The 27,668-nt window shown below is 45.6% G+C and overlaps 10 protein-coding genes across 10 annotated transcripts; 7 read left to right on the top strand and 3 right to left on the bottom strand.

The window, feature by feature from the left end:
• Positions 1 to 253: 253 nt before the first annotated feature.
• On the bottom strand, positions 254 to 1,462 carry C8R40DRAFT_1066454 (ribosomal protein L4; the record flags this gene model as incomplete). The annotated part of the gene is made up of 6 exons (XM_046225783.1): positions 254 to 386; positions 442 to 734; positions 790 to 1,049; positions 1,105 to 1,219; positions 1,369 to 1,403; positions 1,456 to 1,462. The coding sequence occupies 6 exons, from the start codon at positions 1,460 to 1,462 to the stop codon at positions 254 to 256; spliced, it is 843 nt and encodes a 280-aa protein (XP_046090456.1).
• Positions 1,463 to 2,762: 1,300 nt separating this feature from the next.
• Positions 2,763 to 3,506, top strand: C8R40DRAFT_1158730 (uncharacterized protein; the record flags this gene model as incomplete). Its single annotated transcript, XM_046229777.1, has 3 exons — positions 2,763 to 2,879; positions 2,902 to 3,155; positions 3,239 to 3,506. The coding sequence occupies 3 exons, from the start codon at positions 2,763 to 2,765 to the stop codon at positions 3,504 to 3,506; spliced, it is 639 nt and encodes a 212-aa protein (XP_046090455.1).
• Positions 3,507 to 6,305: 2,799 nt separating this feature from the next.
• C8R40DRAFT_595805 (uncharacterized protein) lies at positions 6,306 to 8,907 on the top strand. The gene is made up of 8 exons (XM_046235568.1): positions 6,306 to 6,838; positions 6,889 to 7,053; positions 7,102 to 7,215; positions 7,269 to 7,349; positions 7,408 to 7,513; positions 7,588 to 7,601; positions 7,652 to 7,807; positions 7,860 to 8,907. The coding sequence occupies exons 1-8, from the start codon at positions 6,683 to 6,685 to the stop codon at positions 8,766 to 8,768; spliced, it is 1,701 nt and encodes a 566-aa protein (XP_046090454.1). The 5' UTR covers positions 6,306 to 6,682; the 3' UTR covers positions 8,769 to 8,907.
• Positions 8,895 to 10,954, bottom strand: C8R40DRAFT_595828 (WD40-repeat-containing domain protein). Its single transcript, XM_046235569.1, has 7 exons — positions 10,578 to 10,954; positions 10,387 to 10,526; positions 9,969 to 10,333; positions 9,629 to 9,888; positions 9,347 to 9,579; positions 9,113 to 9,282; positions 8,895 to 9,045 (listed from the first exon to the last, which is right to left on the bottom strand). The coding sequence occupies exons 1-7, from the start codon at positions 10,688 to 10,690 to the stop codon at positions 9,022 to 9,024; spliced, it is 1,305 nt and encodes a 434-aa protein (XP_046090453.1). The 5' UTR covers positions 10,691 to 10,954; the 3' UTR covers positions 8,895 to 9,021.
• C8R40DRAFT_1086324 (transcription elongation factor) lies at positions 10,765 to 12,357 on the top strand. The gene is made up of 8 exons (XM_046227342.1): positions 10,765 to 10,954; positions 11,021 to 11,083; positions 11,136 to 11,286; positions 11,336 to 11,706; positions 11,766 to 11,945; positions 12,001 to 12,011; positions 12,070 to 12,090; positions 12,149 to 12,357. The coding sequence occupies exons 1-8, from the start codon at positions 10,892 to 10,894 to the stop codon at positions 12,162 to 12,164; spliced, it is 876 nt and encodes a 291-aa protein (XP_046090452.1). The 5' UTR covers positions 10,765 to 10,891; the 3' UTR covers positions 12,165 to 12,357.
• C8R40DRAFT_1086320 (chaperonin 10-like protein) lies at positions 12,358 to 14,042 on the top strand. Its single transcript, XM_046227341.1, has 7 exons — positions 12,358 to 12,563; positions 12,628 to 12,686; positions 12,760 to 13,020; positions 13,078 to 13,093; positions 13,158 to 13,544; positions 13,595 to 13,621; positions 13,681 to 14,042. Exons 1-7 carry the CDS (start codon positions 12,451 to 12,453, stop codon positions 13,841 to 13,843), a joined length of 1,026 nt encoding a protein of 341 aa, XP_046090451.1. The 5' UTR covers positions 12,358 to 12,450; the 3' UTR covers positions 13,844 to 14,042.
• A 122-nt stretch (positions 14,043 to 14,164) lies between these two features.
• On the top strand, positions 14,165 to 15,942 carry C8R40DRAFT_1086317 (mitochondrial carrier). The gene is made up of 7 exons (XM_046227340.1): positions 14,165 to 14,486; positions 14,535 to 14,592; positions 14,643 to 14,671; positions 14,735 to 15,076; positions 15,133 to 15,210; positions 15,261 to 15,571; positions 15,623 to 15,942. Exons 1-7 carry the CDS (start codon positions 14,232 to 14,234, stop codon positions 15,642 to 15,644), a joined length of 1,095 nt encoding a protein of 364 aa, XP_046090450.1. The 5' UTR covers positions 14,165 to 14,231; the 3' UTR covers positions 15,645 to 15,942.
• Positions 15,943 to 16,667: 725 nt separating this feature from the next.
• Positions 16,668 to 18,207, top strand: C8R40DRAFT_1086308 (uncharacterized protein). The gene is made up of 12 exons (XM_046227339.1): positions 16,668 to 16,830; positions 16,887 to 16,896; positions 16,953 to 17,105; positions 17,171 to 17,233; positions 17,298 to 17,330; positions 17,382 to 17,516; positions 17,575 to 17,661; positions 17,720 to 17,758; positions 17,821 to 17,868; positions 17,919 to 17,945; positions 17,999 to 18,039; positions 18,107 to 18,207. The coding sequence occupies exons 1-12, from the start codon at positions 16,771 to 16,773 to the stop codon at positions 18,182 to 18,184; spliced, it is 774 nt and encodes a 257-aa protein (XP_046090449.1). The 5' UTR covers positions 16,668 to 16,770; the 3' UTR covers positions 18,185 to 18,207.
• C8R40DRAFT_1086296 (glucose inhibited division protein A-domain-containing protein) lies at positions 18,054 to 21,417 on the bottom strand. Its single transcript, XM_046227338.1, has 16 exons — positions 21,213 to 21,417; positions 20,956 to 21,153; positions 20,847 to 20,902; positions 20,626 to 20,791; positions 20,501 to 20,575; positions 20,135 to 20,452; positions 19,838 to 20,083; positions 19,760 to 19,785; positions 19,674 to 19,701; positions 19,459 to 19,617; positions 19,323 to 19,400; positions 19,162 to 19,271; positions 19,060 to 19,109; positions 18,896 to 19,005; positions 18,677 to 18,834; positions 18,054 to 18,626 (listed from the first exon to the last, which is right to left on the bottom strand). Exons 1-16 carry the CDS (start codon positions 21,286 to 21,288, stop codon positions 18,510 to 18,512), a joined length of 1,971 nt encoding a protein of 656 aa, XP_046090448.1. The 5' UTR covers positions 21,289 to 21,417; the 3' UTR covers positions 18,054 to 18,509.
• Positions 21,418 to 22,655: 1,238 nt separating this feature from the next.
• Positions 22,656 to 27,511, top strand: C8R40DRAFT_1086268 (fungal-specific transcription factor domain-containing protein). The gene is made up of 20 exons (XM_046227337.1): positions 22,656 to 23,570; positions 23,630 to 23,663; positions 23,720 to 23,820; positions 23,882 to 23,948; positions 24,007 to 24,516; positions 24,574 to 24,604; positions 24,664 to 24,775; positions 24,834 to 24,852; positions 24,902 to 24,980; positions 25,032 to 25,242; positions 25,301 to 25,465; positions 25,512 to 25,563; positions 25,620 to 25,721; positions 25,778 to 25,877; positions 25,935 to 25,971; positions 26,031 to 26,127; positions 26,182 to 26,263; positions 26,320 to 26,363; positions 26,423 to 27,006; positions 27,064 to 27,511. Exons 1-20 carry the CDS (start codon positions 22,798 to 22,800, stop codon positions 27,215 to 27,217), a joined length of 3,354 nt encoding a protein of 1,117 aa, XP_046090447.1. The 5' UTR covers positions 22,656 to 22,797; the 3' UTR covers positions 27,218 to 27,511.
• Positions 27,512 to 27,668: the final 157 nt, after the last annotated feature.

Genomic DNA, 27,668 nt, shown 5'->3' with positions numbered 1-27,668 from the left:
AATCTCACAAGACGCCCTTCAACAGTTACCTCCACTATCCACTATATTGTTTGTAGACTATATATGTAGTAAGACTAGAGCGCCCAGGGCACGAGCTTCTAAGCCTGATCCAAAAAGCAAAAGATGCACTATGAACGTCGTGCAACTAAATGGCATATTGAAGATTATAACATGGCATAACATGTGCGCAGCATGAAGCATAGGGGGCCTTGAAGAGTACCGCATAAAACCCAGAATAGCTAAACTGATCCACTCAGAGCTTGCCGATACTAGCAGCATTGGCATTTTGTCCAGCAGCCTTTGCGCGTTTGCGCAACTTCTGAGTGGACTTGTTACCACGGAGACCCCCGCCCCATTGACGACGTTGCTCTTCATATTTATCAGTGCTGAAAGAGTATATAAGCAAAACGATCACTTCAAATAGACCAACAAATGACATACAAGTTTGCCTTGGAAGCAGAAACAAGGGTGGCGAGTTCGCGCTGGTCCTCTGATTTGACTTCCTGGAGGGCGACAACAGCAGCGGTCTTTTTGTGAACGACGGTACCGAGACGGGCCTTGCCCTTGACGATGACGTATGGGACGCCCATCTTGCGGCAAAGGGCAGGTAGGAAGACCACAAGCTCGATTGGGTCAACATCATGTGCGATAACGACAAGAGCGGCTTTCTTGGCTTCGATGAGAGCAACGATGTGGTTAAGACCGTACTTGACGAATAAAGGTTTCTTGGTCTCCTATCCAATTCGGCGATTGAGTCAAACAACGGAGAATGAGGTTGAGAGTACATACCTCCTTGTCTTTGCCCTCAGCAGCGGCAGCAGCAGTACTTTCAAGACGGGTTTTCTTCTCCGTCTTGGTCTCTGGACGATACTTGTTGAGTAACTTGAACAGCTGGGTAGCAGTGTTTTTGTCGAGGGTATGTGAGAACTGCGCGATGGAAGGAGGGACCTTCAGACGCTGGTTCAAGATAGTCTTCTGGCGCTGAAGACGGACATACTCAGGCCATTTAACAAAACGGCTGAGGTCAGTTTGAGGCTGGATATCCTGGCCTGATGCACCACTAGTTCAAAGAAAGAACAACCGCATAAATTCATGTCGACACACCGATACCAAAGTTCTTCGGAGCAGACTCGAAAAGAGGGTTCTTTTTCGTTTTGGTAGTCTTGCTACCGAAAGGAGCAGCAGCGGGCTTCTTGGATGCTCCAGACTTGGCCTTAGGCTGGTCATTGAGACGAAATCAGCATTGTAATCATAAGAGGACAATGCGCATCGGAGCTCTAACGTTGTGCACTGTCGATTACATCGTGTAGTGCACAACCCAGCAAATATTTGTTTGCCTCATCGCACCAGGAAAAGTGCTCAGCATACAGAGTACGGAACACTTAAGTTCTTGCTGGGAGGTTCTGCAGAAACGGAATCAGATTTGTCTGTAAGTCATCGCTAACCAAAACACACCATCCATCTCATTCGTTGATTTCCATAGACGATGAACCTTTGGAAGTAGAGCTCCGACACGTCCAAAAGCGTAATCTCACCATTTTGGAATCTTGAAGAGGTCTTGCGGTAGTGGAAGTGGAAATTGGTAAAAAAAATTTGTCCAACACAATCCTAGTGAGCTCCGGCAATTCCCGAGGTATGGCTTCTCGGGCCGCCGGGTTGGTACCACTCTAAGTCACCCCTGTATGCTGCTCATTAACCGTAGCGTGTGTTTCCCACCCGCGGAGGGCATAACCTGGCATAACCTGGCATGACAACCTGTGTTTCAGATATTGACTATGTACTTTGCATACTCTCACAGCCTCAGACAGCCTCTCTCTCACTACAATACAAGCGCGCCACTAAGTCTTATGCTTACAGGGCATATGAATACGGCAAAGATTGTATCAGTGGAAAAGCTTAGGGACAACAGGGGACAACGCGACATAGTTAGGGAATTTGTTGTAGTATGGGGCAGGTAGAGTAGGGTTGTCAAGTCCATGCCGCGGGCCTCCATTCCGCCGCTCGGGATTCCGAAGATCTGCTCCTTATTGTAATCTCACTCTTATTGTTCTTTCTCGCTACACATACCCTTTCGTTCTAGTCCCTCCTTATTGTCTTTTACTCTACCCTGCAGGTACTACTCGTATAGCTCCTAGTAGTTAGTCTGGCGCTCTGCACCGATGTGCCGTTCCGTAGATATAAATACTGCCTGTACGCTACTGTAGTTCCTCAGTTTAATTATCAACTTAGATCTCCCTTCTCAACTTGACTCTTCTCTAAGTCTTCAGGCTCAACGCCTTGAAGTACGTTCTCCTCGACCTTAGGACTTTAACGTCCTCTGGTTCGCTCCTCGTCATCGGCGATACCGCCGCTCCGACCTGGCTGCTACTTAGCTCCTCTCTCTCTACTCTCGCTCTCCGGGGACTAACGGCGTAACGGCGGTGTTGTTAATAACTTCACTACTGTCCCATTCGTCTTCCGCACTTAGACACCCTGTAGCCTTGGCACGGTTACGTGGTGTACATGATCTTAACAAGGGTAGAGTGCAGGGTTGGAGTCGGAGCCACCGTTAGATGAAGGGAAAGTAAAAGGGCTGCCATCCGGATCCCTTTGGCCCTATAAAGCAATCATGTGACCTGCTCCGCCGTTGGAACGGACAGAGACAACTCTAGAAGGAAATTTTGCACACTAGGTTATATGGATGTTAAGGTGACCTATCTTCTTTCTATCTATATTCATAAATTCACCTTTCTCTGACCTTTTCTATTTATTTGAATATGTCAATGTTGGCAAAGGACAATAATTTCTGCTTCCCTATACCTGATATCCTTGCAACCGAGAAGCTAGAGCTCGTTCCATTTGCGGTTGAGACATTTCCTGTCATCCCTTCAAGATATATTGTTACTGATGTGAGGATCATAGCCGCCGTATGCTACAGACCTTATCCAAGGTCTAGATGAATCTTCCTGGATACACATACCAGTCGGTCCATATTCCTCCCCAGACGGGTTTGTAGAAAAGTTTTGGAATGAATGTATACGTCCTAACCACGGCAGTTATCTCTTCGTCGCACTCAACAAACCATCTACAACCAATTCTGGCGAGGTCATCAAGCCCACTGTGGCTGGCATGGCTGACTACATGAATACAGATACCAAAAACCTCTGCACTGAGATGTACATATTTGTGCTTCCTCAATTCCGGCACACACCATTGGGCTTCTTCTCCGCTATGCTCTGAACCTTCCAAATGAAGGCAGCTTGGGCTTGCGAAGAGTCGGGTGGTCTGTGAACGTGACAAACACAGCTAGTATTAGGTTGGCAATGAAGATGGGGATGAAAGTAGAGGGTGTTCAGAATTGGACGGCGGTTCTTCCGATGAATAAAATGGAGGCGGGCGACGGACGTGCGCTCCAGAAGGGGGATCCACAAGCAGAGTTTCCAGGAAGAGATAACACCTTGTTAGCTATATGCTGGGACGATTGGGACAAAGAAGGCAAGAAAAATGTGGAGAACATCTTAACTTAGCTCATACATAGATCGATCGAACCTCAATTTGGCTTTCGTCCAACTTGTATCATCAAAGGGCTCGAACGTTTATGGTGCACTAATCCATTTAAGTCCTGCTTTACCACTAAATGGGGCTACCTAGGCATCAGATTTTTTCTTCTTCGGTGGTAAGAAAAATGTGGGTGTATATAACATGCATTCGCATGTGAGCCTCCTTCGTCCGTTCCAAGTACGTCTCACATGTGGTGCTCACTTCGAAATTCTAGTTTTCAGGGTGTCGGTGCTGGCGCACCTCCGTAAAACAATTATCAAGACACTGTAATGATTACACAAGGATGATATACTGAGCAAGTAAGAATGTACAAGGTAATGGACAATAGACAGTCGCGACTGAATTCGATGATGAGGGATTTACAGGGGATTACCAAAAACGGCGGTGGCTGTGACCTCGTGGGATTTGCGAATATAGAATTGACAAAATTTTTCACCCTATGGCTAGACTCGAGCCAGTAGCTTCGGATGTTGACACTTTGGAAACTGGCACTCAAAGGTGTCAGCAAAGCAACTGGTTTTTAATCCGGCACTTTTGGCAGGTCGGGTTTTTATCACGTGCTTCTTTTGACTTCAACAAAATTTCAAAAATAGGTGTGTCCTCAACATCAGTTTTAGAAAAATGTTAATAGAGAGAAAGCTGTACATTACTTTCCCAATGAACAAGTTTATTACCATTTTTTGAAATCTAAGCTCATTCTTGAGATATTGAGCAATCTCCATATGAGATGACATCACATGTTTCCATCAATATGCACGCCTGGGAACAATAAGTTGACTGTGTTATAAAGATCACTCAATATCTCAAGCACGAGCTCACATTTTAGCAAATAGTAATAAACTCGTTCATCAGGAGGGTGATGCACAACTTTCTCTCTATTTACATTTTACTAAAATTGATGTTCAGGACACGCCTATTTTCGAAATTTTGTTGAAGTCAAAAGAAGCATGTAATAAAAACCCGACCTGCCAAAAGTGCCGGATTAAGTTCCAGTCTCTCTGCCGAGAAAGTGATTCCGCATATTGCTTCTCAGCAGCAGACTGGTTCGAGTCTACCCTATGGCCAGTATTGCTTTGCTTCGCTCGCAATTAGTCGTTCTCTTCTATGATCTGTGAAGAATCAGAAGTGGGGATTAAGGTACAGATCAGGGATCACCTACATGAAGTTCACTCGAAGTCAAGTGCACTACTCTATTTATGTGCGTAGGACTGACATACAATTGTGGCTCTTCCGGAGCTGTTTGCCAGCTGCTTTGGCGACACTCTTCAACAAAATGAATGCCTTTCACGTAACGAGGTGATATTTTCTTTGGTCCGAGACCTTGCACGTGTCCCTGGTCTATCAACTCTATCAACTGACAACTTGAACTCAGAATCAAAGTGGCCCATGGGTAAGCTCACATCGCCGTGTTTACAGCGAAATGTGTTGGGACATCTGCAAAACCTGGATATTCGGCTAAGGGCTGAGAGCAGATCCCAGCAGATCCCAGTGCTGAAAGCACCGAAAGCAACATGCTCTGGGTGCTTTCACTGCTGGGAAGTGCTCTCGACCGCTTTCAGACCCTTAGCCGAAAATACAGGTTTTGCAGATGGAAATTTTGGATAAGCTATATAAGGTTAGTCTCTATATCAGATTAGCCTTACAAGGTTTATCTTTCCGTTTCCCATAGCATCAAACAAGAGAAGTCAATGGCAAACTGAGATAGTGGCTCTAAGTGAAGTTTCTCTCCTCGAAGTCCAATGTAATCTGTTGGATATATAAGTAAGTAAAGGTAAGTTGAGTGCTGTCATGCCTTGCCTGATTTTGCTTCCTTACCTATTATATTCCTCCTTACTACCTTCCTATATCTCCCCACTGTATACCCAGAGCTCCCCCTGTCCGCTTTTACCATTATGTAATATGCCACATGGCTGTCACATGTATAGTATATAGGCTGGGGACTCCCCTCGGAGCTCCCCAGCGTGTTATTGTCAAATCTTATCTGGAAACTCTTCCAACCTGGCTTGGTCCCTGTTAGTACAGTCTACTTGTACTTGCTAACAGGGCCTGACACGTCTCACCTGTCATACATTTTCTCTTTATCTGTTTCCCTCAAGTCTGTTTCCTTCACCTCTTTTTCACTCAACTCTGTTTCTCTTCTCTGTCTCACCTCTCTGAACACCTCTCTCAACTTCCTGAGCCTCTCCTACGACTTACAGTCTACATTGAGGCTCCACACCCCCAACCACCTCCATCCTCACCAACTACACATCCTTCCCCCACTCCAGGACCTTTGGCTAGGTCCACCCAAGCTCCGCAACCACCACTGGTCAGGCTCCCTACACCAGTAGCGGCACTTATCCCACCTCCCCTTGTACAGCCTAGGCAGCTGTCCTGCTTGCTTAGGCCCAGTCCAGATAGGACAAGAGCAGGCCTCACAAGTGCAAGGTGAATTCATCGAGTGTTTGTCGGTATTTATACCCTTTGATACGAACAAGCTCTCCTGGGAACGCGACCGCTGGGGTTTGATAATGTAAGCGTCTGATTTATTCAATCACTTGAACTTGTCCAGAATCTACCTGTGTGGGGTTGAGGTCAAAGGTATCTATGTCATTTCACGACCGTTGCGCAACGACTTGGAATTATGAGCTTTTTACTTTACTGCGGCAACGTCGTTGACACCTTGGTAGAATAAACTTGTTGAACCATAGTCAAGCGAAAAGACATAAGGACTCAGATAAGCTACATGATGTAATCGATTTCTGCACCCGCGGCCCGCTTCATCTTTCAGTATCTACTATCTGATCAGTAAAGTTTAGTGAACGTGTGAATTGATGATCTTGCTCCTGCAAGGAATTCATTATGATTCAGCCGAAACATTACCTACACATACATACTATTCACATCGAGATTCCTCCACCTTCACCATTCAAGCAGGCCAAGCGCGTTTTTATCTTTCTTTGGACACGAATTCTTGCTCCCGGACACGGTCCAAAGAGCCTCGTGGTGAAATCAACCAATATCAAGACAATAAAAGTCCGATAGATTCCATAAGGATTCACAGTTTCTTGCCACGCTTTTACTTTTCTCCTCACTTCCATCCATTAACGTCTGGACTACCAATAGACTGAACGAGAACCTCTTCGTGTTCGTTACAATTAACATGGCAGACACGGCCCCGCGCCATAAGGCCCAAGGAGTCGCAGTCATGTTATTGGTTGATAACAGCCGATTCACAGAAATTGCTTGGTCTGATCTTCGTGATCTGTATCTTCCCTCATTGTTTGAAAAACTTAGCTCTGTTCATGCGTCTGCATCGGTCAGTATCGCTGTCAGAGCTTAGAAATCACGTAACTGATATTAGTTCAGATTACAACTTTCGTTCAGGAATGTTGCTCTAATGGATACATGGATGAAATTTCGCCGCTAACCCCGCGAAAGTATCATAAATTTCAAGATGCCATCCGGGACCTGCGCTTCAATCCTGTGTCGACTTACGGATTCACAGGCCAGTTGATACTTGAGACCATTAAAGTGAGGTAGTCAGCACAATCTCCAGCATTCATTTGACTTTGCCATTAGTTTCTGTCCGCTACTGCCGCATTGGCTCGACATATCGTCATATTAGGATCTAGCCCACTGCAGAACAAAAATTCGAGCATCGACTGGCATCGCTTAGCTCAATCTTTAGCTACGGTCATTTTGATTCTTCGATTTTCAGTATTAGACGTGCCTCACCTCCTCCGTAGGGCAGCATATATTGCCATCTCATGTTACACGCCCACGCAGCCGGTCCCACGGACCCTTTGAGCCTGATGTTCGATGAAACGGTGAAACATTTTGTGCCATTGACCAGCCTCTTCAAGTTCGGACCTGACGGAATGCTAGCTTCGTTTACAGAGATCAATAGAGGACAATGCATGGTTCACCGACAACAAATCGCAAATAGTCTTGCGATTGACATCTGTACACACACAGACACCTCGACTTGAAGGTCTGTCATTTTGTTATGTGTTTTGAACGACTCCGTGATTATATGTATCCCCGTATTGCCTGGAATTGAAGTAGTCACCCCCTTCAAGGTACGTAACTCGCTGGGAACGATGTTTTAAATATCTTACACGTTTTCCAGGTGATATCTCCCTTGACACCCTCGCGACAAGGACTGTTACCTGCTCCTTCAACCCACTCTGTTCCATCGGCGTCTAACCAGTCGATGCATGTACCAACCCCGCATATTCCTGCCTCTGATGAAGAGCTTCCGAGTATCGTCACACAGCTTCAACAGGTACATTGAATTGTTTCGTCGTGAACGGTCCTCATGGAAACGTATCTCTTAGATGCACGGTTTGACCAAGAAAAAGGTGTACGGAACGAAACCAAAGCGATTGCCATTCGTCTCCTCTGAAGTGTACCGAGAATCGTCACGCAAGGCTGCATCGTTATCGCCTGTTTCGCCTTCTGACACCCATCACGGTGGTCGGGTCACTTCTCCGTCTTTGATCGACCGAACCACTCGTGTACATCAGAATGGGTCTGTGTTACCACACCCAGGCATTGCGCGTTCGTCAGCGGACGTTGGATCGAGTGGCTCGACATCTGTGTTTCATTCCGCGCCTTCATACCGGCTACCGACGATGACGATGTCCGTTCCTTCCTCCCCCGTGTCAACCCGCCCTCCTTTCTACTTAGACACGCCCGAAGTATCACCTCGAACCACGTACCATCAGCCACAATCTTCGTCCATAATGACTGCATCTCAGCCACACGCTGTTCATAATTCGGCAAGCTATTTCACCGAAGACAAAACAATCAAGGCATATTCACGAGGTGATGGTGGCGCTTTGTCTACCCAAGTCGAAGGTCTCTCTCTCAAAAATCAAAATCAGAATTCATCGATTAATGCGACAGCAAGCTATTCAGTTCCTCGTTCAGTATACCGGGACGAGCTTTTATCACATTTGGGTGGACCCTCGGTCGGGTCTACATCATCTGACCACCTCTTTACACAAGATCCGAGCTCAGAATCGACACCTTACGCCGAAAATGCTCGAAAGATAGAATCCTATCCACCTTTAAGCCAGCCTACTCCATGGCACGCGCCTTACGACTCTCAATACGACCTCCCCTCCAACCAGATCTCTACGATAAGCCAATACGGCATGACATCTGGACATTCAACGGCCTCTTCATATCCTTCATCCCCTGTATCCTCTAAGAGTAACTCCCTAACGGGGTGGGCAGGTTGATGTGGATACGCCTGCAAAACTTTGTTTCTTCCAATTCCGCCATTTCTTTGTACAGTACATTAGTTTGTACTACTAGGTTTATGGGACTTTGTAGCTGGTAATTAGTATCGCTCAACGATATTTTTATCAGACCACGAGAAATCTCAGTGACGCAGCTGAATGAAGTGAGAGCAAGCCTATCACGGTGTCAAGAAATAGGATACAGCTACAAAGTATATATGGTAGTACAATCACCACTGTAGGTTACCACTATTTATCGTGATTGCTCCGCATAAACCTAGAATATGCACGTAGGGATTTCGTAAGTCAGTAAATCCAAACTAAGGAAAAAATGTGAAACTTGCCTTGATCGTTTTATCAGCACCGCCGGTGATCAACCGGGTGCCAGTCATGTCGAATGTAGAACAGAATACACCCGCTTCAGCTTCGAGAGAACCTGGCTGTGGCACGTCGTCTAAGTTCTGGAACGGTGTGCCGGTATTGTAGTCCCAGAAGGTCAATGTCCCATTGTCACCTATGCAGGTGGAAAAGACGAAGGTGAGAGACAACAAACAAATTTTGAAAACGAATTGACATGCCTCCAGAGAAGAATACACCTTCGGCATTCACAGAGAGTGTGTTGATAATGGCGTTATGACCACTGAAATTAAAAACGAACGAGCCTTCGGGACACTTCCATTTCTTGATATTATTCCCTCCCGCAGATCCACTTGCAAAAGAATATTCGGTAGGATGTATCGCTAAAGCTCGGACCGACTTTTTATGATGAGTTAAGGTCACCATGGTCTTCCCCGCCGCAAGATCCCATAGCCTTTCAGGCACTTGAGCAATCAAGCTTTCAATAAAAAGAAGAAACCCACCTAACGGTCGAGTCCATGCTTCCCGTGATGACCTGGGGGTCCGATTCTTGACATTTCACGTCTGCTACTGTGCCGCCGTGCCCGGTCAAAGTGTGAATATTGGCTTTGGTGCGCATATCCCAAACTCGAGCAGAAGCATCTCGTCCACAAGTCACTAGAACGTCCAGCGTTGGATGTAAATCCATTGCATAAACGCCCGAGAGATGACCATGATAGTGCCGTATGACTTTATTCGACTCCAGATCCCAGCATTTGACCATCTAGATAAGAACCGAGCAAGATGATTTCGGAATTGAGTTTGTCGCCAACAGGATTAGGATTGAAGAGGAATCTGACTGACTTTGTCTTCACCACATGAGAATAAGTACGGATGTCGCGGAGACACAGCAAGCCCTCTCACTGTTGAGATGTGACCCGTCAGAGAGAGTTTCAGTTCTCCGGAGGCAAGGTCCCATATTTTTATAACTCGGTCGCCAGCACCGGTAGCAAACCACTTGTTTCCAGGTTCAACTGCTACACTGCGAACCCAACCAAGATGACCGGATATAACACGAACAAGTTTCCATGGTGGATGGTATGTCGGCTTTATTGTTCGCGTCGTCTTGTGGAGTGCAAGAGCATGCGAAAGTTTGGTAGAAGAGAATGTGGATGGTTGGGCAACGGGGGTATTGTCGATTTTAGCAATCATGCGTGAAGTTTCTGCATCTATGGAGCAGATATCAGATAGGAAATACGAATCCAACTGCTCGGTCACATACCTCCATTAGCTGTAATCATTTTTCTAGTTTCTTTTGGTCGAGCTGGTCCAATTGCACCCTGCTGAGACAACAGGGCTGGGGGAAGTTCTTTAAATTGTCGAAATTCATCATTAATCTTCACAGCTAGGCGTAGGCGGACACTATTCTATAGTTTCAATGTTGGGAAAAGGGGAAGACCTAGTTGATAGTACCTTCTTTCTTCGTCTGTTATGCTGTCATCGGGGCATGAGGCGAAGACGGCACGAGTTCGTTTAGCATTACGCCGGAGTTGAGGTTCCAATGGGGGAAGCGCGTATGTGGTCATATATCGCGTGTTGTGGAGAACAAAGCTTTGGACGTTGTCGCTGTATCGAACGAAGAGAGTGATCGTGAGAAACTGCGCCTACTGCGAGAGCACGAACACTGAATGTCCTATGATCATTGTTCTTGGTCTCTCATCATTGTAAAGAGTTAAACGAGTAGTGTAAACTGATTCTGTGTAGTTAGATAGATTCATACCACAGTTATGTCGGATGCTGCAGAGTTGAAAAAACTTGTAAAGCAATTACAAGGCGCTTCGAACGTTTTGGTAGGCTCGATTTTATTTCTCAATCCATGTCAAACCCTTTCAATTTCTAACTACATTTTCTGACAGGATATAGTTAACATATTGAGCATTCTCAAACGAGATCATCAAGTCAATGAAGCAATACTGAGGGTGAGCATTTCATGTCTTTTTTGCATATTGATCAATATGTATTTCTGAATAGGAAAGCAAAGCGGGATTAGCAGTAGGCAAACTACGAGCCCATGAATCGCCCGAGGTATCTGGAGCTGCGAAGGAGCTAGTGAAAAAGTGGAAAACAGAGGTAGAAAAAGCTAAACAGGCGACGGCCTCGTCGCAAACTGCGAAGCCTCAGGGTGCGTTTAGTATTGATAACGTCTGATTTTGTACTCAGCTTTTCATTAGCTCCCCGAAAAGCTTCTACGGCATCGAACGGAGCTATTACACCAACTGCTACCGCAAACAAGATTGCTCGTACTGCCAAATCGGATGGTGTCAAGGTCACTGGTACGGGCGACGGCACAAGAGATAAATGTGCAGAACTGCTGTATGATGGTCTCGCTTGCGATTCTGGTGCTCCGACAGAGCTCATCCTACAACGAGCTAAAGCCGTAGAGGTTGCTGTGTTGAACAACATCGGGTCTACATCTGCCGCCTATAAGTCCAAAATTCGATCCCTCTTCGTCAACTTAAAAGACAAAGGCAACCCGAGTCTACGAGAAGACGTCGTCAGCGGCGATATTTCAGCAGAGAGACTCGCAAAGATGTCACCTGGTGTACGTGTATTCCGATCCTCCTTCGTTTATGCAGTCGTTCTCAGCATATTGGTCCCTAGGACATGGCTTCGGCGGAGCGGAAGGCGGCCGACGACAAGATTAAGCAGAACAATCTATTCGCATCTCTCGGTGCAGAAGAACAACAAGCAGAAACAGATGCTTTTCAGTGCGGGCGCTGCAAGCAAAGGAAATGTCGCTATCGTCAGGCTCAAACCCGATCTGCTGATGAACCTATGACCGTACGTATCGTTCTGTCGCTTCGGGTATTCACCTTGCTGACCCCTTCTTCAAAAGACTTTTGTCACGTACGCCCTATTTTCTGCCCATCCTTCTATGTACCAGAACACTAACTTTATAAACCAGTTGCGTTAACTGTGGAAACAGGTAAGCACTATATATTATTCCCCTTGCACCAACTATATACGACCTTACTGTTTTGCAGGTGGAAATTCTCTTGAACCCTAACTGTGAATATCACTTCGTCAAAAAAAATTACCGTATGACTTCTTCTCGACTGCTTATTCTTATCATTCATTCCCCAGAAATTCTGGAGAATCTTCAATTTATCAGTCTATGTTCTACCTCGTACTGTACATGTACTATTTCATTGTATATAAGTAAAGAGTTCACGTCGAGTTTCAATGTATTGACAGGAAGTCCTTCCCACTATTAAGTCTGGATACTATATTTGGGTCGTGCATCTTCTTTCTTTACAACCACCTCGAATTCAAATATTCGATATTCATGGCTTATGAAGGAATAACTTTTCGTGGTTCCAGAAGTGGGCAAATCCACGAGTCACGCTTTCTGAGACAAAATTTGAAGCCTGATGAGGTCGCCATCAAGGTAACTCATAGGTACGAACGACCGATCCCTCAGTCTCACAAAATAAGCATTCAATCAAGTAAACTCTCTTTTCAGCGGGATATGCGGGACAGATCTGCATTTTATACATGCAGACATGGTTCTCGGGCATGAAGGTAAGGCGATCTCCCGATAGATATATCTTTATATCGATCGACATTCCGATACTTTTGCCTGGTTGTTACATAGGCATTGGAATTGTGCAAGAAATAGGCGAAAATTGTAAAGCACTAAGAATCGGTGACCGAGTAGGTTGGGGATATACCTACTGGAGCTGTGGGCGATGTAGTGCATGTCTTACCGGCCACGAAAGTTACTGTCCCACCGCTGGTAAGTATGGCGCACACCATTTAGACCAAGGGTCTTTCGGAAACTTGGCCATCAAATCGGAACAGTGGGTTTTCAGAATTCCGGATGGGATAGAATCAAAATACGCTGCTCCGCTCCTTTGTACGTTGCTGTTTTCTTGTATCCGTTTTTGGGCTTAATTCCGTATCTCATTGGAAGGTGCAGGAGCCACGGTGTAAGTTTTATTTTCCAGGCCCCTTCTTCTGCAATGATACGGACTATCGGTCGTCAATCGCTAGTTTCTCTCCGATGATTGAATTCCTCAAGCCTACTGACCGTGTGGGCATCATAGGAGTAGGAGGATTAGGCCACCTCGCTATCCAATTTGCAGCAAAGATGGGCTGTGATGTCATTGCTCTTTCAAGTACAGAACTTAAACGTGAAGACGCGATCAATCTGGGAGCTCGGGAATTTTATGCCACGGACGGTGTTGCGGATTACTCTACTCTGAATGTCACAAAGCCTTTGGACAGTCTGATCGTTGCTACAGGTTCAGAAAACCTCGATCTAGCCAATTACTACAAGCTGTTGAAGCCGGTGGCGACTGTGATTCCGTTGACGATTTCGTTCGAACCCATGCTAGTTCCCACCATTCCTACCATAGCAAATGGGATAAAAATTGTTGGGTAGGTACTTGGAAGCTTTGGCCTCTTTGACTTAAATAACGTCTGCACAGGACAACGCCTTCCGGGATATTGGCTATGTGATACTCTTCTTTGGGCCTTCAAGATGGATATTCGCTAATGAGGCTTTGTTATATAGGATACAAACTCTCGAATTTGCGGAACGCAACAATATCCGACCTATCATTCAAGAATTCCCCATGACTGAAGTTGGAATTATGGAGGCAATGGAGAAATTGAGGAGTGGAGAAATTCGCTACCGAGCAGTTCTTTCCTGGCAGCTTTCAGACGAGTCAGCATAATGCAACGGCAACATGTAGTACACAAATCAAGACAGGACTGAGGACATTCATGATCTTCACTTGATGGTCACGGTCGGTGAAAGTTGCGCGAGATGGTGTGATTTTGATTCAAGCTATCTTGATCGTTTGTTACTATTCAAAGAACTATATGTATACCTGAAGCTCGGGCGAAGAGCATGTTCATGTTCATTAAGGTTTTGTTATATTTTGCTCGAGTTTGAGTTCGGAAGTGGTGGTTTGATTTTACATACGTACATAGAAATCCGGGACACCGTTGGAGAAAAGTAAGAAACGGAAACGCTTCGGATGTTCCGTCCTTATAACCGCATGAGTACATAATTAGGAATAAGACGCATGTCAAGATTGCACTTGGCCTCCTACCACGCCCATGACAATGGCTACAGAGCCTTCAAAAACCTTTCCCTCGGAGGCAGAGCCTCTTCTTGTCGATTCGCAACGAACGCCAAGTTATTCAGGTCAAGAAACACCTATCATTGGTGTTGATGTCGAGAATCAGCCGGAGGCCATTCCAGATAGGAAACGCGGCCCTTGGGAAATAGCATTCTATGTTATATGCGTAGTCCTGGGTGTTGTACTCCTCGCAATGCTTATCAAAGGTTTCATAGAAGCGGACGATGTGGATGTAGGTGTTGTTTAAAACCAGTCAAATCAGCCGATTCAAGGTCATTAGTTTGATATTGGGAAAGCTTTCAAGTCTGCTCTGGGAGGAGGACTTTCTGGTGCAGCGGGTACGCTATATCTCTACGATCTGATCCAACATGTCTCTTATCCTCATTAGCCATGGTCCTGCAAGTTCTGTTGCTAATGGTATGCCCACCCGGTCCTCCACGGTGACGAGAAAGTCGTGCATGAACCAATGATTATATTTAGCCCCTGCGGACTGTAATGAACTATCAATATCGGTATGGAACTACAATTACTCAGGCTCTCAAGACTCTTTATCGAGAAGGTGGATATCGACGTTACTATCAAGGTTTGTTGGCTGCGCTGGTACAGGGACCGGTTTCTCGTTTTGGCGACACTGCAGCAAACGTCGGTATCCTGGTGCTTCTGGAGTCCAATTCATACATGAAAACTCTACCTGCGCTTGTCAAGACGATATTCGCATCGGTAGCAGCAGCGGTATTCAGGATGACTTTAACACCCGTCGATACTATAAAAACCACACTGCAAACCCAGGGACAAGCGGGCTGGGATATCCTCAAGAGGAGGGTAGGCAGCCATTTAAGCAAAGATAATACTACCGTTGACTTCATCTATTTTTGTAGATCAAATTGTACGGCATTGGCACGCTATGGTATGGCGCCCTCGCCACTGCTGCTGCTACGTTTGTTGGTCATTATCCTGTCAGTAGCTTCATGCTTTGTTTCCAGTTGTCTTGCTGACACACCCGTAGTGGTTCGGGACTTACAACTTTCTTCAAGACAAAATTCCTGTACCTAGCCATATTCCTCAAAAACTTCTTCGACAAGCCTTCATTGGTTTTGCTGCTTCCGTAATATCAGACACCTTGTCAAATTCTCTCCGCGTTATAAAGACCTACCGCCAGGTCAACGAGACCCGAATTGGCTACTTGAACGCCGCGAAGGCAGTAATTCACCAAGATGGTTTCATTGGCTTGTTCGGACGTGGGTTGAAGACACGTATCATTGCGAATGGTCTGCAAGGATTGATGTTCTCAGTTTTGTGGAAACTGTTCCTGGACTTGTAAGTATCTGACAACCACCCTTTGGCGCTACTGCTGATATAAACTTTCAGGTGGAATGATAAGACAAAGTAATATAGGGTGGTTTGTGGTAACCATAGAATGTAGGAGGCGGACACGGAGAACATGAATCTTAGAAATCTGAATATCTAATTATTACAAGCTTGGCTCGATATACTAGTCAGTACAGTGATAAGGGCCCGTGAAGTTGTACTGACTAATAATATCGGGACTGGATCCGGTTTTTACAGAATAATGAAGAGGCATGATGCTTTGCGAACTTTTGCGAGAGTCCAGTCTGGTGTGGCCGTTACACTAAATCTAATAAATATTTTTCAGCACGAATGCATCGACGGCATTCAAGATATTTCTGGTGGGTCCTCATAATGAACCTTGATCAATCTAGGGATATATGCTGATATGGGACAGAAGGGAGATGATATAGTCAGTCACTTGGTCAAACCTTGCCCGTCAAAGCAAATTTGAAGTAAATATGTACATGACATATGTAATCTTCGTGAACTGATACAGTATAATAGCAGCTAGTCGGATCTCAGACTCGGACAGGAAGGCAAGGAATTTTATCATACAGCGTGCAAAAACTGAACGTGGACATCTGTTTCCGCCCTACTATGTAGTATGACAGCACCAATCACCATCACTCAAGCAACAATCGCCCAAACCAGGATCCAGTAATTGACTCGTTGAAACTCGAAGGCAGAAAGAAGACACTACACATGTTCATTGATGGACTTCTATCGGACCTCTGTCAGTGATCCTTGTTCGACGATGTATCATTGCAGTTGCTCCTTGCGCCGAAGAGATGCCTGACAAGATTGGCATTAGCCCCAGTGAATATACGTGCAGGTAGTGCCAACCAGGAGTGAGCATCCAGTATGCCCCCAGAAGTTATACACTGTCCATTTGGGTGGACACTGGAAAGAGGCCGCGATATCAGCTTGAATCCGACATTGACGTGGGTAAATCTGGAATCCCAAGCCCAACGACACCTCTTCCGGTCCGACTGTCGAACTGCCTCATGACGGTTAACGCGTACGTTTATAACGCAATTTTGGTTTTGTTTAAAGGGTGTGGAGGGAGGTATATAATCACATAGTCTCCCGTAAGCACTGGACTGACGCTGCTTCACACGGATTCCAGAACCCCTCTGAAAAACCATCCATCTAATAATCATCACAATATGGTCACCACAACTGATACAGATGTTTCAAGGATGGTTGAATACGAGTCCCTTATCTCGGTGAGTTGCCAATATGTACTTTATGAGATTCATCTGATAATCGGCCACCATACTAGTACTTTGTAGGTGCGTCATGAGCAGTCCCCCGCAATCTTCATTTAACTGTATGAAATGGATCCCAGTCTCATCTGCTACTCTACTCGTCTATGATTACTGCTTGACTTTGGGTCTCGAACGTCATCTCGTGTGGTCCAATCCATACAGGTGGGCTAATGTCCTGTATTTGGTCCAGAGATACCTCCCTTTGCTGGATACCGCTATATTACTCACAGTCGGTGCGAGATAGTCACTGATGCTAGTCTTGAATTTGACACCGCTGAACCTAAACTATGATTCATAGCCGCATTTTTATCCGACCATATTAATCAAAAATACTGTGATGCTATACTGATCTCGAGTCTTTGTGAGTATAGATACTACTTAGCATTTGGTCGAAAATAATTCCTGCTTGGAATCTGAATATATAGGGTTACACTTTGTAGGAACAGCCTTCTCAGAAGGTAAGTAGCATACTAATGTAAGCTTTACTATCCATTTTTGACACACCGCAGTATTGCTATCGATGCGAATATATGCTATATCCCGCCAGCGCGTACGACATCTCGGTTATATCATGCCTGCATGTTTTGCCCTCATATTAGTGGCGAATCTGGTCGTAGCATCCGTGCTCCATACCAAAGAACAAAGTAGGGATAATTACCAAATGTCGTTCACGTTGAGACCCTCAATCTTCTTCTCCAATAGTTCCGCGTCCGCTTCGAGGTTGTCTGCACACAGACAATCGTATTGATTTCACCGTTTTCATTGGGACATACGTCTTATATGACTGTGGTATGTGCAATTGAAACTATGTTTTCAGGAAATGATGACATGAATTGGGGCGCTGAAGGGGGGTTTGTGCTCATCATCATTCCTGCTATAGTCGAATGTGAGTCATATTCTTACTTTGCTTGTACAAATATGCACTCAGAAATGCACCTATGTACCCAGACAAAAACAGGCAATTTTCACCATTGTATGACTCCGTATACCGTGACGGTAAAGATGTTACCTGCGCTCTTAGCCAAATCGAAACTGAACATCCTCAGGCGTATTTCAATACATTCTTCTGCTTGGTGGGATTTACATCTGCTTCCAGTAGCTGTCCATACTTAAAGCCTTTCAAAAGCCATGTGTAGTATCAATCTCGTTTTAGTGTATGGAAAATCAGTAAGATTCCAAAAATCGTGTTATTATTTCATACTCACAACCTACATCATGATACTACTATTACTAGGTCCAGTTATATTACCTCTGCATGCCGTATGATCTTCATCTTGAAAATTGCTGGCTGTTCAATAACATTTTCTTCTAGCATGCTTCGCGCCTTTCATTCCATCACCACTAGCCGGATAGTACTACATATACGTGAGGCAATGGAAATCAGGTCGGTTCAGTTCTCCGTAGGCGGAACTCCAGAAGTCGAAATTTCCCATCACCCTGGTATATCCACCACTATTGTTTTCGAGCGTGATATAGACCAGGATTTCATCGCTTCCTAGTGCCATAGACTAGTCGTTGGAAAGTTGAACCTTCCCCTCAAATCTATCCTCTTTGATAATGACCAAGATTACGATTCAACGCTAATGGTAAAATGGGGATTGGGAGAGGAAGTACGGTCTTCTAGGTTTATCCGGATATTATACAAGTGGCTGTACAATTAATGACTCTTCATATTTTTTGAAAGTCCGTTTTGCATGTCTCAATAGATACACCATTGAGGTCGGCGTCATGCCTTCCATTCGTTTTGCGGCTCCCTAGTGAATAAATCATCGGTATATCCTTAGGGGAGGAAAAAGGCACGTACAATGGTTGTTGGTCTGACTCTGAGCAGACGTTCCCGAACCTCAGAGCTCAAACCATCAACAGCGCTGTAGTCCATTTGAGGGTCCAGGAGGAGATTTTCATCCTCTTGGAAATGTCGAAGATCTGCTTCTTGACGGGATAGATGTGCATCATAGTGACCTTGAGACGCACTTGAGTGAGTACGAATAGTCGAACTAAATCATCAGCAAAATATCCATACCATCTATGTCAATGCGGGCCAGTAACCTGGGGTCCAACTTTGCGAGATCGGGAATGAGAGTTGACAGGGCTACCGAACTGATGTTGCGGTATCGTAGCATTTCAAACGCACTGTAGATGGTCGTAAACATCGATATAGTGACCAGTAGACAAAATCGGGCTGACCTTCTTCGAATTCCATCAAGAGGTACAGGGTATCCCCGTTCTGCCCATCCCTATCATCACGAGGTAAGTGACATGTATACGTCAAGAGTTTTGAATGTTAACCTGTGGGGAGAATACAACACTTTTCAAAGTTTCCGTGGCGGAATACAAAGCACTGCGAGTACTTTGGAAGGTTTCCCAGCGCCCGTCCGAAACTATACCGGCAAGGCGACCTACAATCCACAATGTCAGCCAGACCAGATGAAATTAGCAAGCAGTTATACCCTTTTCTGTTAACCGTAAATCGGCGTTGTCACTCCTGAGGGTCATCCTGTACTCCGACCTGGAGGTGAACATTCGATCTACTCCCAAGCACAAAGTTAGAAAGGAGACACAAGATAGTATTCTAAGTAAACATACAAGGCTCTTCGGTACCCTTGATAATCAGGTCGTCGATCATGACTCCAGTATACCCGTCCGCTCTAGTAAGAATGAAAGGTGGGCGTTGTAGCGCCGAAAGCCCTGCGTTGATACCAGCGACAATGCCCTGAGCTGCAGCTTCTTCATATCCAGTCGTTCCTAAGAAGCATATACAGGTAAGTATTATTGTTGGTACAGACGATAAAAAGGTTCACCGTTGATTTGGCCAGCCAGGAACAAGCCCTGCAGGTGAGAATGAATCAAGGCGAAGAGTAAGTAAGTCTGTTTAATGTTGACTCACCTGTATCCGTTTGGTCTCCAAGGTGGCTGAAACCGAATAAATTGAGAAATGATGGTACAGCTTGAATGTTCGACGTACGTCCCAACTCCCTGGCATCGACATGGTCGTACTCGACGCCATACGCCGGTCGAACCATTCTGACATTTTCAAGCCCTGGAATGGTTCGCATCATAGGTTCCTGCACATCCTCAGGTAAACTACATGATATGCCATTAGGATAAATGACATCCGAATTGTAACCTTCTGGTTCAAGCCAAATATTATGGGATTCGCGATGACCAAACCGAAGAATCTTGGATTCGAGTGAGGGGCAATATCTTGGGCCTGAAGAAATTTGTGAGCGCACTCGCGATCAAAACAGAAGATAGGATGGACCTTTTTTAGTTTCCTGGATATGAACACAATTATGCAGGTTATCTTTCACGATTTGATGTGTTGCAGCTGTTGTGTTGGTTTTGAAACATGGTATTTGATTCGCGGCGTTGTCAACGGTGCTGTTCAAAAAACTGAAAGGGGAGGGGGACGCGTCGCCATCTTGTCGATCCATATTAGCAAAATTTATTGTCTTCCCATCTAGTCGTGCAGGAGTTCCGGTCTGTAACCGCCGAAGTTTAAATCCAGCTGCATTGAGAGAAGCAGACAGTCCAAGAGATGGTGCTTCGTTGATTCTACCAGCAGGAAATCGCTGTAAGCCTATGAATATTGAGCCCTGTTGGGTTGTGGATGTTAGGTTGCCCTCACCGATATGAATTTCGCCGGAAAGGAAGGTCCCCGTACAGATTACCACTTGAGTACAGTCAATAACAGATCCGTTATCTGAAAATTTGGTCCAAATTACGAGTTCTTGTAATGTGAAAAGAGCGCACCAAGCCTGACGCCAGAAATCTTTCCCCATCTGCTCTTTGCTACGTCCTCATGATTGAATACCAAGTCAAAGACACTGCCGGCGCGGACATCGAGTTGAGGATAGTCTATTAATGCACTCTGCATATGTTTCTTGTATAGATCACGATCGATTTGCGCTCTAGGTCCCTGTGCTTCAGCTTTAGCTTCGTTAATCTCAACAGAATGCCCATGTATAACTGACCCACACAGCTGCTCCTTTCGAACGATTTAATATATGAAACTGGACCCCAGCTTTATCTGACCCAGACGCGTTATTTTACGTCTCATCCTAGATGAAAGAATTTACACACCGGAAACACGTCCCATGAGCCCGTCTAAAGCATCCACTTCTCGAACTAAAGTTCCTTTCCCAACTCCTCCAATAGACGGATTACAAGAGAGTTCCCCAATCGTATCCAATCTTTGAGTTAGAAGCAGCGTTCTGGCGCCCGTTCGAGCCGCTGCCGCTGCAGCTTCGCAACCAGCATGCCCGCCTCCAATCACACAAACTTGAACCAGAAGAGAATCATAAGACCAGAGTCAAGCCTTTTGGAAAATTTACACGCACCGTCATACGAAAGATTGGCTACAGTGGCGAGACCACGTCGGGACCATGCCCTTTTACAGAGCTGTCTGCAGAGCATCTGGGTAAGTCGGATTTGTGAGCCTGGAAAAGAGTTAGCTAAGACGGCTAATTTCGGCCGGATTCAAAGGTCTATGAAGCGGCTCTTCCAATTAAGAAGGCTTGGAACATTATCACAGCAAGGAGCACATGAAATACTTTAACAAAGTATACTAACCATTGTTTTCGGACGTTATTACCAAGCAATCTTTCCCTGAAAGAACAAAGATTCAAGGTTTTCCGTTGTGTTCGTACTTATCTCCCGTGAAATAACAAACAGAGCGTTTGTCCTCGACATATGATTGGTCGGATATTTTGATTGGCTGAGCGCTTATGGAAACAATTCTCGCTCTCATTTCTCACTGCACGGGCGAAGGTAGCGAGTGGGTAGAGCAACGCGACGCCCATAGCGAGATTGAGCTTCCCATCGTGCATCACACGGGTCGCTGCTAGTGTTCAACAAATCATGCGATGACGCACAGACTCGAGATTCGGTGATGAGGTTTGACCTGCCTTACCGGAACACTGGAACACTGTATTTCTTGCGTCTTTCCGAACCCTTTCAAGATCCATGTCTGGATCGTATTCTGACTTTGAAGTCCTCCTTGCTCCGCCTGAAAAAATACCCGTGTCATACATTTCTCATCCAGATCAACGCAGCCGCGTTGCTAACTCTTCCCAGTTCCTCCCCGAGCTTTCTCGTCGACTCGAGCGATCGAAACGTGGTTTAAATAAACGGCAATAAACGAACTAAATACTGAGGTCGAATGCCATGCATGGATTCGACCAGGAACAAGAGTGACGCGGTGCTGAAATTCATCGTATTGCCGACGTATGGCTTGAGTCAAGCGTAGGCAATGAGCTGTGCGTTTGATGCATTCTCTCCTAGATGGCTCGCAATCAAGATGGAAGAATGGACTCCTGACGATATATTCCAATGTAAAGAGCGATTGGAATCTGATGTACAGTGCCGCACCGCCAATACGCTTTTGCAAAAAGTCTGGGTGCACGCACATATATAATAAGCCTGACACCAAGCACTTTGCGAATTTTTCTTATCTACTTCTTCTACTGTCTACGCGCCCCTGAGCTGATCATAGGAAGGACAATCAGACCTCGTGCGTTGAAAAGAGAAGTATATATTGAATTCTTTTACGTTTTTTCCTCCTTGTCCTTAGGAGACGGAGGGTGCAGCACCTACCTGGGTTCAAGCAAGATCCGAAACTTCGAAGACGGATTAGAGGCCCCTGAGTAAATTAATCGACAAAGGAGAGCAAGAGAATTTGAGAACGAGGACTCGGAGGAGAAGAAGCAATAATCGAAGCACGTGCCATTGGTCGATTGCAGAATTGTTGCCGAACTGCTATACCCCTTTCGTCACAGAGTTTTGCTCTACTATTCACCGGTATACGGTACGCTACTTGCCAGTGGATCCAATGCGGAATTGCAGCTTGATTTAACTTTCTTTTGCTCTTCAACAGCAACCGACTTGACTCGGCGCTAGCATCTCTCTTTTCTTTCCCTCGCCGTCATGATTCGAAATCATGTCACTGGTTCTCCGCATCCTGAAACTACCGGTAGAGTTGCTGGAATTGGAATTGGAATCAACCGGGCTGGAATACAATCTGGCTTTAATCCGGACGCTCATCATTACAGCTCTCAGATGATCCCACCACCGACGACGTTTTTCGATGATACTCATTCCAACCCAAGTGGCTCGCTGTCCATAGAGCAGGCAGAGGCTCTTCAGGCGAAACGCTATCAACTTTGGCTCGATGAATACTCAAATACTGCTGCTCAGCAGCAACAACAGCATCATGATTTTACTTTTGTCAGTAATTCAAATTCATGGCAACCTCAGCAGCATCAACGCCAACCACAGCAGCCACAACAGCAACTCAATGGTTTTTACGATAACTGGGCCTACGACCAATATTCCAACTCCAACATCGTGTCGACTATTGCCTCAGAGACGTCTCATATGACTGATAGTCCTTCAAGAATTGATACCGGAATTTCGCGTCCGGTCGGTGGAATATCACCTTCTACACCAAGGACTTCAGCCTCTCCGTCCAACAGTCGCCCCACGAATCAACAAAACTCCCCAACAACGAACAAAGGACCCACGAAGCGCAAACGGGCTAATCCAAAACCGTCAGCTCCCGACAAACGTCCCAGACCGAGACAGGATAGTGACGAAGACAGCGACGATGAAGACAATGATTACCTATTCGAAGGCGGCATCAGTGTCGGCGTCGGTGGTGTCACTGGTGCAAACGGTAATCGCAAAAGCACTGGTAGATTGTGAGTTTTCTATCAGATGTTCACATTTCTACATTTCTACATCTCGACGCGTTCTCAAGACCTGGAGCTTGCTCGCACTGCAAGAAACTCAAGGTCGGTTGGCTCGAGCGTTCTTTTACTCCTCACTGGCTCAATTTCGTTTGATATAGATGAAATGTGACTTCCCACTTAACGATAATACATGTAAGCGCTGTAAGGCGGGAGGGCATGTGTGTATCGTTGAAGGACGAAAACCGCGGACGGCACCCAAGTATGTCTCGCTTGATGTTTTTTCTTCCCGATCACTCACCAATATACCTGTCTTGTCACAGTAAACGCGAGTATTTGCTCGCTCAAATAAGACAGAAAGATATGATCATTGAAAGTCTTCTCAAGCAGGTGTGTACCGAATTGCCGCTTGATTACAAACTCGAACCTCATACCTTTTTTCTCCAAGCTTCACAACCCCTATGTCGCAACTCCGCTTTCTATCGCGTCGTATCGAATGGCGACCTCACCCTCTGATTCAAGTAACAATAACGTTCTTGCCTGGCTTGATCGGTTGCGAACATCTGTCCAAGATGCCGGTGGCAAAGCCGGCCCCGGGGCTTTTACAGATGTACGCTTCTCCGGGAACGACGGAGTCGTGGACGACGAGGATGATGAGGATGATGAGGGGGAGGAACATGACCGAAGCGGCGGACGTCGGCTGACACACGCGCAAAGAATCGGATTGGTACCTGTCCATGAAGGTAATGATTGCGAAGTAGGTGAAGGGAACGGGAACCAAGGCGATGGTGGTGGCGATGACGATGCGCTCCAGTCGAGTCTACCAGACTCGCATGTTCCATTAGGACTGATTGCGAATCTGAGCTTGAGCAGCAACAAAAAATCCAAGTCAAAGAAACATCGAATGGAGGCTAAGTTGACGGATCTCGACGAGGAAAATCTGGACGATGACAACGTTGTGGGTATCAATTGTTTTGGACTTCTTGATATAGCACTGAGTGCTTCTCTTCGGCAGGGAGTTGCGAACGCAACGTACTTCATGCCCGGTAAGCTATCACATGCAATCCTTTCTAGAAACACGTTCAGACTGATTTGTTTGCTTCAGGCCCAGCCACAGACCTGGACATCCGAGCAACTTTGATAGAACAACACAGTCCCCCTGAAATCTTAGTCCATGGTCTAGTTACACCTGACGATGTTGACAAATTGTTTGAAATGTCAGTACCTAACCCATACTTTCATTTCAAACCTGACAAATCATGCCTGGTTTCATAGTTTCTACGAACGAATCAATGTTAGTCTGCATAGAATAATTCTTGTTTGTGGCCTCATTCTAGTTGTAGCCCTTCATCTCCTTACTGGACCCTGTATTGCACACTCCCGCAACGACATTCGCAAGATGCCCTTTCTTGTTTACTGTCGGTACGTGTATTCAAAGCGTGTACGCTCACGAGTTATCACTAATTGGACAAGTCTGTGGGATCTCGTCGCGGTACTACACCGAAAAATCCGAGATATACCCAATTGCAATGCATTTTGCAAAACATTCGGCTGCGAACGCCCTTATCGACGGATGGAAAACAGTAGAGTTGTGTCAGGCGTACATTCTGATGAGTATCTACGCTGTGCCTGCGAAACGCTGGGAGGAGGACCGGAGCTGGTTGTACACAGGGCTTGCCATTAGGTAAGTTGTTTTAGTTCGACCTCACGTCATCCGCTCACTCTTTATCCTTTGTTCACAGAATTGCCACCGACTTGAACCTCCATCAAGCATCTGCGACAAAACCGCAGAACGAGAAGCAAGAGAGGGAGATGTTGAATCGGATCAGAGTTTGGATGATCTGCTTTAACTTGGATCGGTCGACTGCGACGCAGTTTGGAAAACCTTCAACTATAAAGGAAGACTAGTGAGTGTACCCTGTGACTCGTAAAGGCCTTGTTAACGCTTCTCAGCATCATGCGCAACTCGCAAGATTGGTATAAGAAACACAAGTATAATCATCCAGTCAGTGATATATATGATACTGCTTAGGCGAAAGCTTGACTTACTTCCCCTTTTAGTACGATGTTCATCTCTGTGGATATACTGCTCTCCTGAGAATTGTTGCCCGGTTTCACGATGATATCTTCTCTGACCCTAATTCGCCAAGTGGGTTGAATAAGGTATGTGTCTTCGCTCCCTACAGTATCCACAATAATCAATCGGTTTTTTTGTAAAGCACGTTGACTTCCGTGGTGTTACTCTGGAACACGACAAAAAATTGACCACATATCATAAAGAATGGGAGAAACGTTTCAATGATGCACTTCAACCAGATGGTTCGTTCATTCTCGATGTATGTATTGCCTTCCGTTGCCCATTTACAACTTGATTAGATCGTGGTTCTGCATTCCGCTGTCTTCTTCTCCCTTTGTAAGTATTTTTTTCTCAGTAAATCTCTTGTAGCCGTTTATCCATTCGCGTTCGACCAGCCTCGTCGGATACTCGCGCCTTGTGATGTTTTCATTCGGGTTCCAGCAAGGTTACCAACGAGGTCGTATTCAGCCAGGGGATATATTCTTCACCAAGGTTTGCAACTTATGTCAGCTTCCCCTTTTATCGACATTCGAACCTTCTTCGTAGTGCTTGGAGGCTGCAAAGTCTGTGATACGAAATATGATTGAAAAGTTGGCACCCAGCGGATACATGCGATTTTCTGCTGATGGTGCGTATATACCCCACTGTTTACTTCGCAAGCTTGAAGTTGATCATCTGGTTTAGGACATTTTACTTTTGCATCGTTTGCGTCAGCATTCTTAATGAAGGTCTGTATCTGTACTTTCCCGAGCAATGGGCTTGTCAACTTATTCAAAATTCGCTTTAGTTGCTACGACCCGAGTTCCAGCATCTTCTTTCAAAAGAGGAAGAAAATGACATTTTCAATCTCATCGGTCGTTTAATTCAAACCCTCAGCTCCCCAGCCATCGCTATCGACGATCGGCATACACCCAAGCTATACGCTAGATTCCTGGCAGGTTTGCTATCCAAGCATCGTCGAGATGGAGCAACCGTGGGTCGTCTCCAAGCACAGCCAAATCCGACGCAACAAATGAACAACGTTCACCAACATTCCTTCGGTGACGTTTCAATTCCCAACGCCAACGCCCCTTCCATGTCCACTTTCTCCGTCGCACAAGGACCCCACCATAGCATACATGGACGACAACAGAACATATCACCGACTAATTATATATCTCCTGATAATTTCGTGGCGAACCATGCCCAGAATTCTCCCGCAACACCTATGTACCATCCAGAGGTAACATACGCTGCTGGTGCTGGGGCTATACAATTCGGGGATTCGAATATGCTCGGACTGGATGGGAATGCGGTGGGTGAAGAGGAAATGCTTGCAACGATGCAAGCGTTGAAAAATCCTGCTTGGTGGCAGAATATGATGATGCCTGGGTATGTGCAATGCTTTGTGCTGTTTTCAAGCTCCTCACAATAACATGTTTGATTCAGGTTTTCTTGGTCGGACCCTTCTTCTCCTGGATCCAACGTATCCAGTTCGCCTACTCCCTCTTATAACAACCAAACCCAGAATCCCGCTCCCGCTATGACGAACAATTCGGGGTATGGTATATTCCATTCCACGCAGCAAGTACCTCTATATTGATTTCAACTTGGGTTTCGTTTGTGTCTTGTTGCCAATCTTCTCCTTATCATTTCCCGCTTTTATCTTGCAACTCCTCTCACATGTCGCCTGATTTCGTTCGCCGGCTTGCTTCATCGTCAGACTCAATCTACTTTCTCATTTGATATCGTGTCTCTGCTACTCAGGGTATCTTGTCGTGCAATAAAAAGTCTGTGTACTGTATTCAATTTGTACTACTGTACCTATCGATATCTCTAACTTATCCCAATATCAGTACTTAGATTCATTCTGTATCTATATCAGGTTAACAGGTGCTCACTTTAAGTCATCTCTCGTAGGCAAGGGAGCACTGGCGATCTGGATGGGTCAGAGATTCAAATACGGACTCGCTGATCACGAATTCGTGAGATTCCAGTCTCCAGAAGCTTGAGAGAATTCCACGTGCCACACCATCGCAAAAATTATAATACAT

The sequence above is a fragment of the Lentinula edodes genome (assembly GCF_021015755.1).
Source record: "Lentinula edodes strain Le(Bin) 0899 ss11 chromosome Unknown C8R40scaffold_4, whole genome shotgun sequence".
NCBI classification, from domain to species: Eukaryota; Fungi; Basidiomycota; class Agaricomycetes; order Agaricales; family Omphalotaceae; genus Lentinula; species Lentinula edodes.
This window is presented reverse-complemented; position numbering and strand designations above follow the sequence as displayed.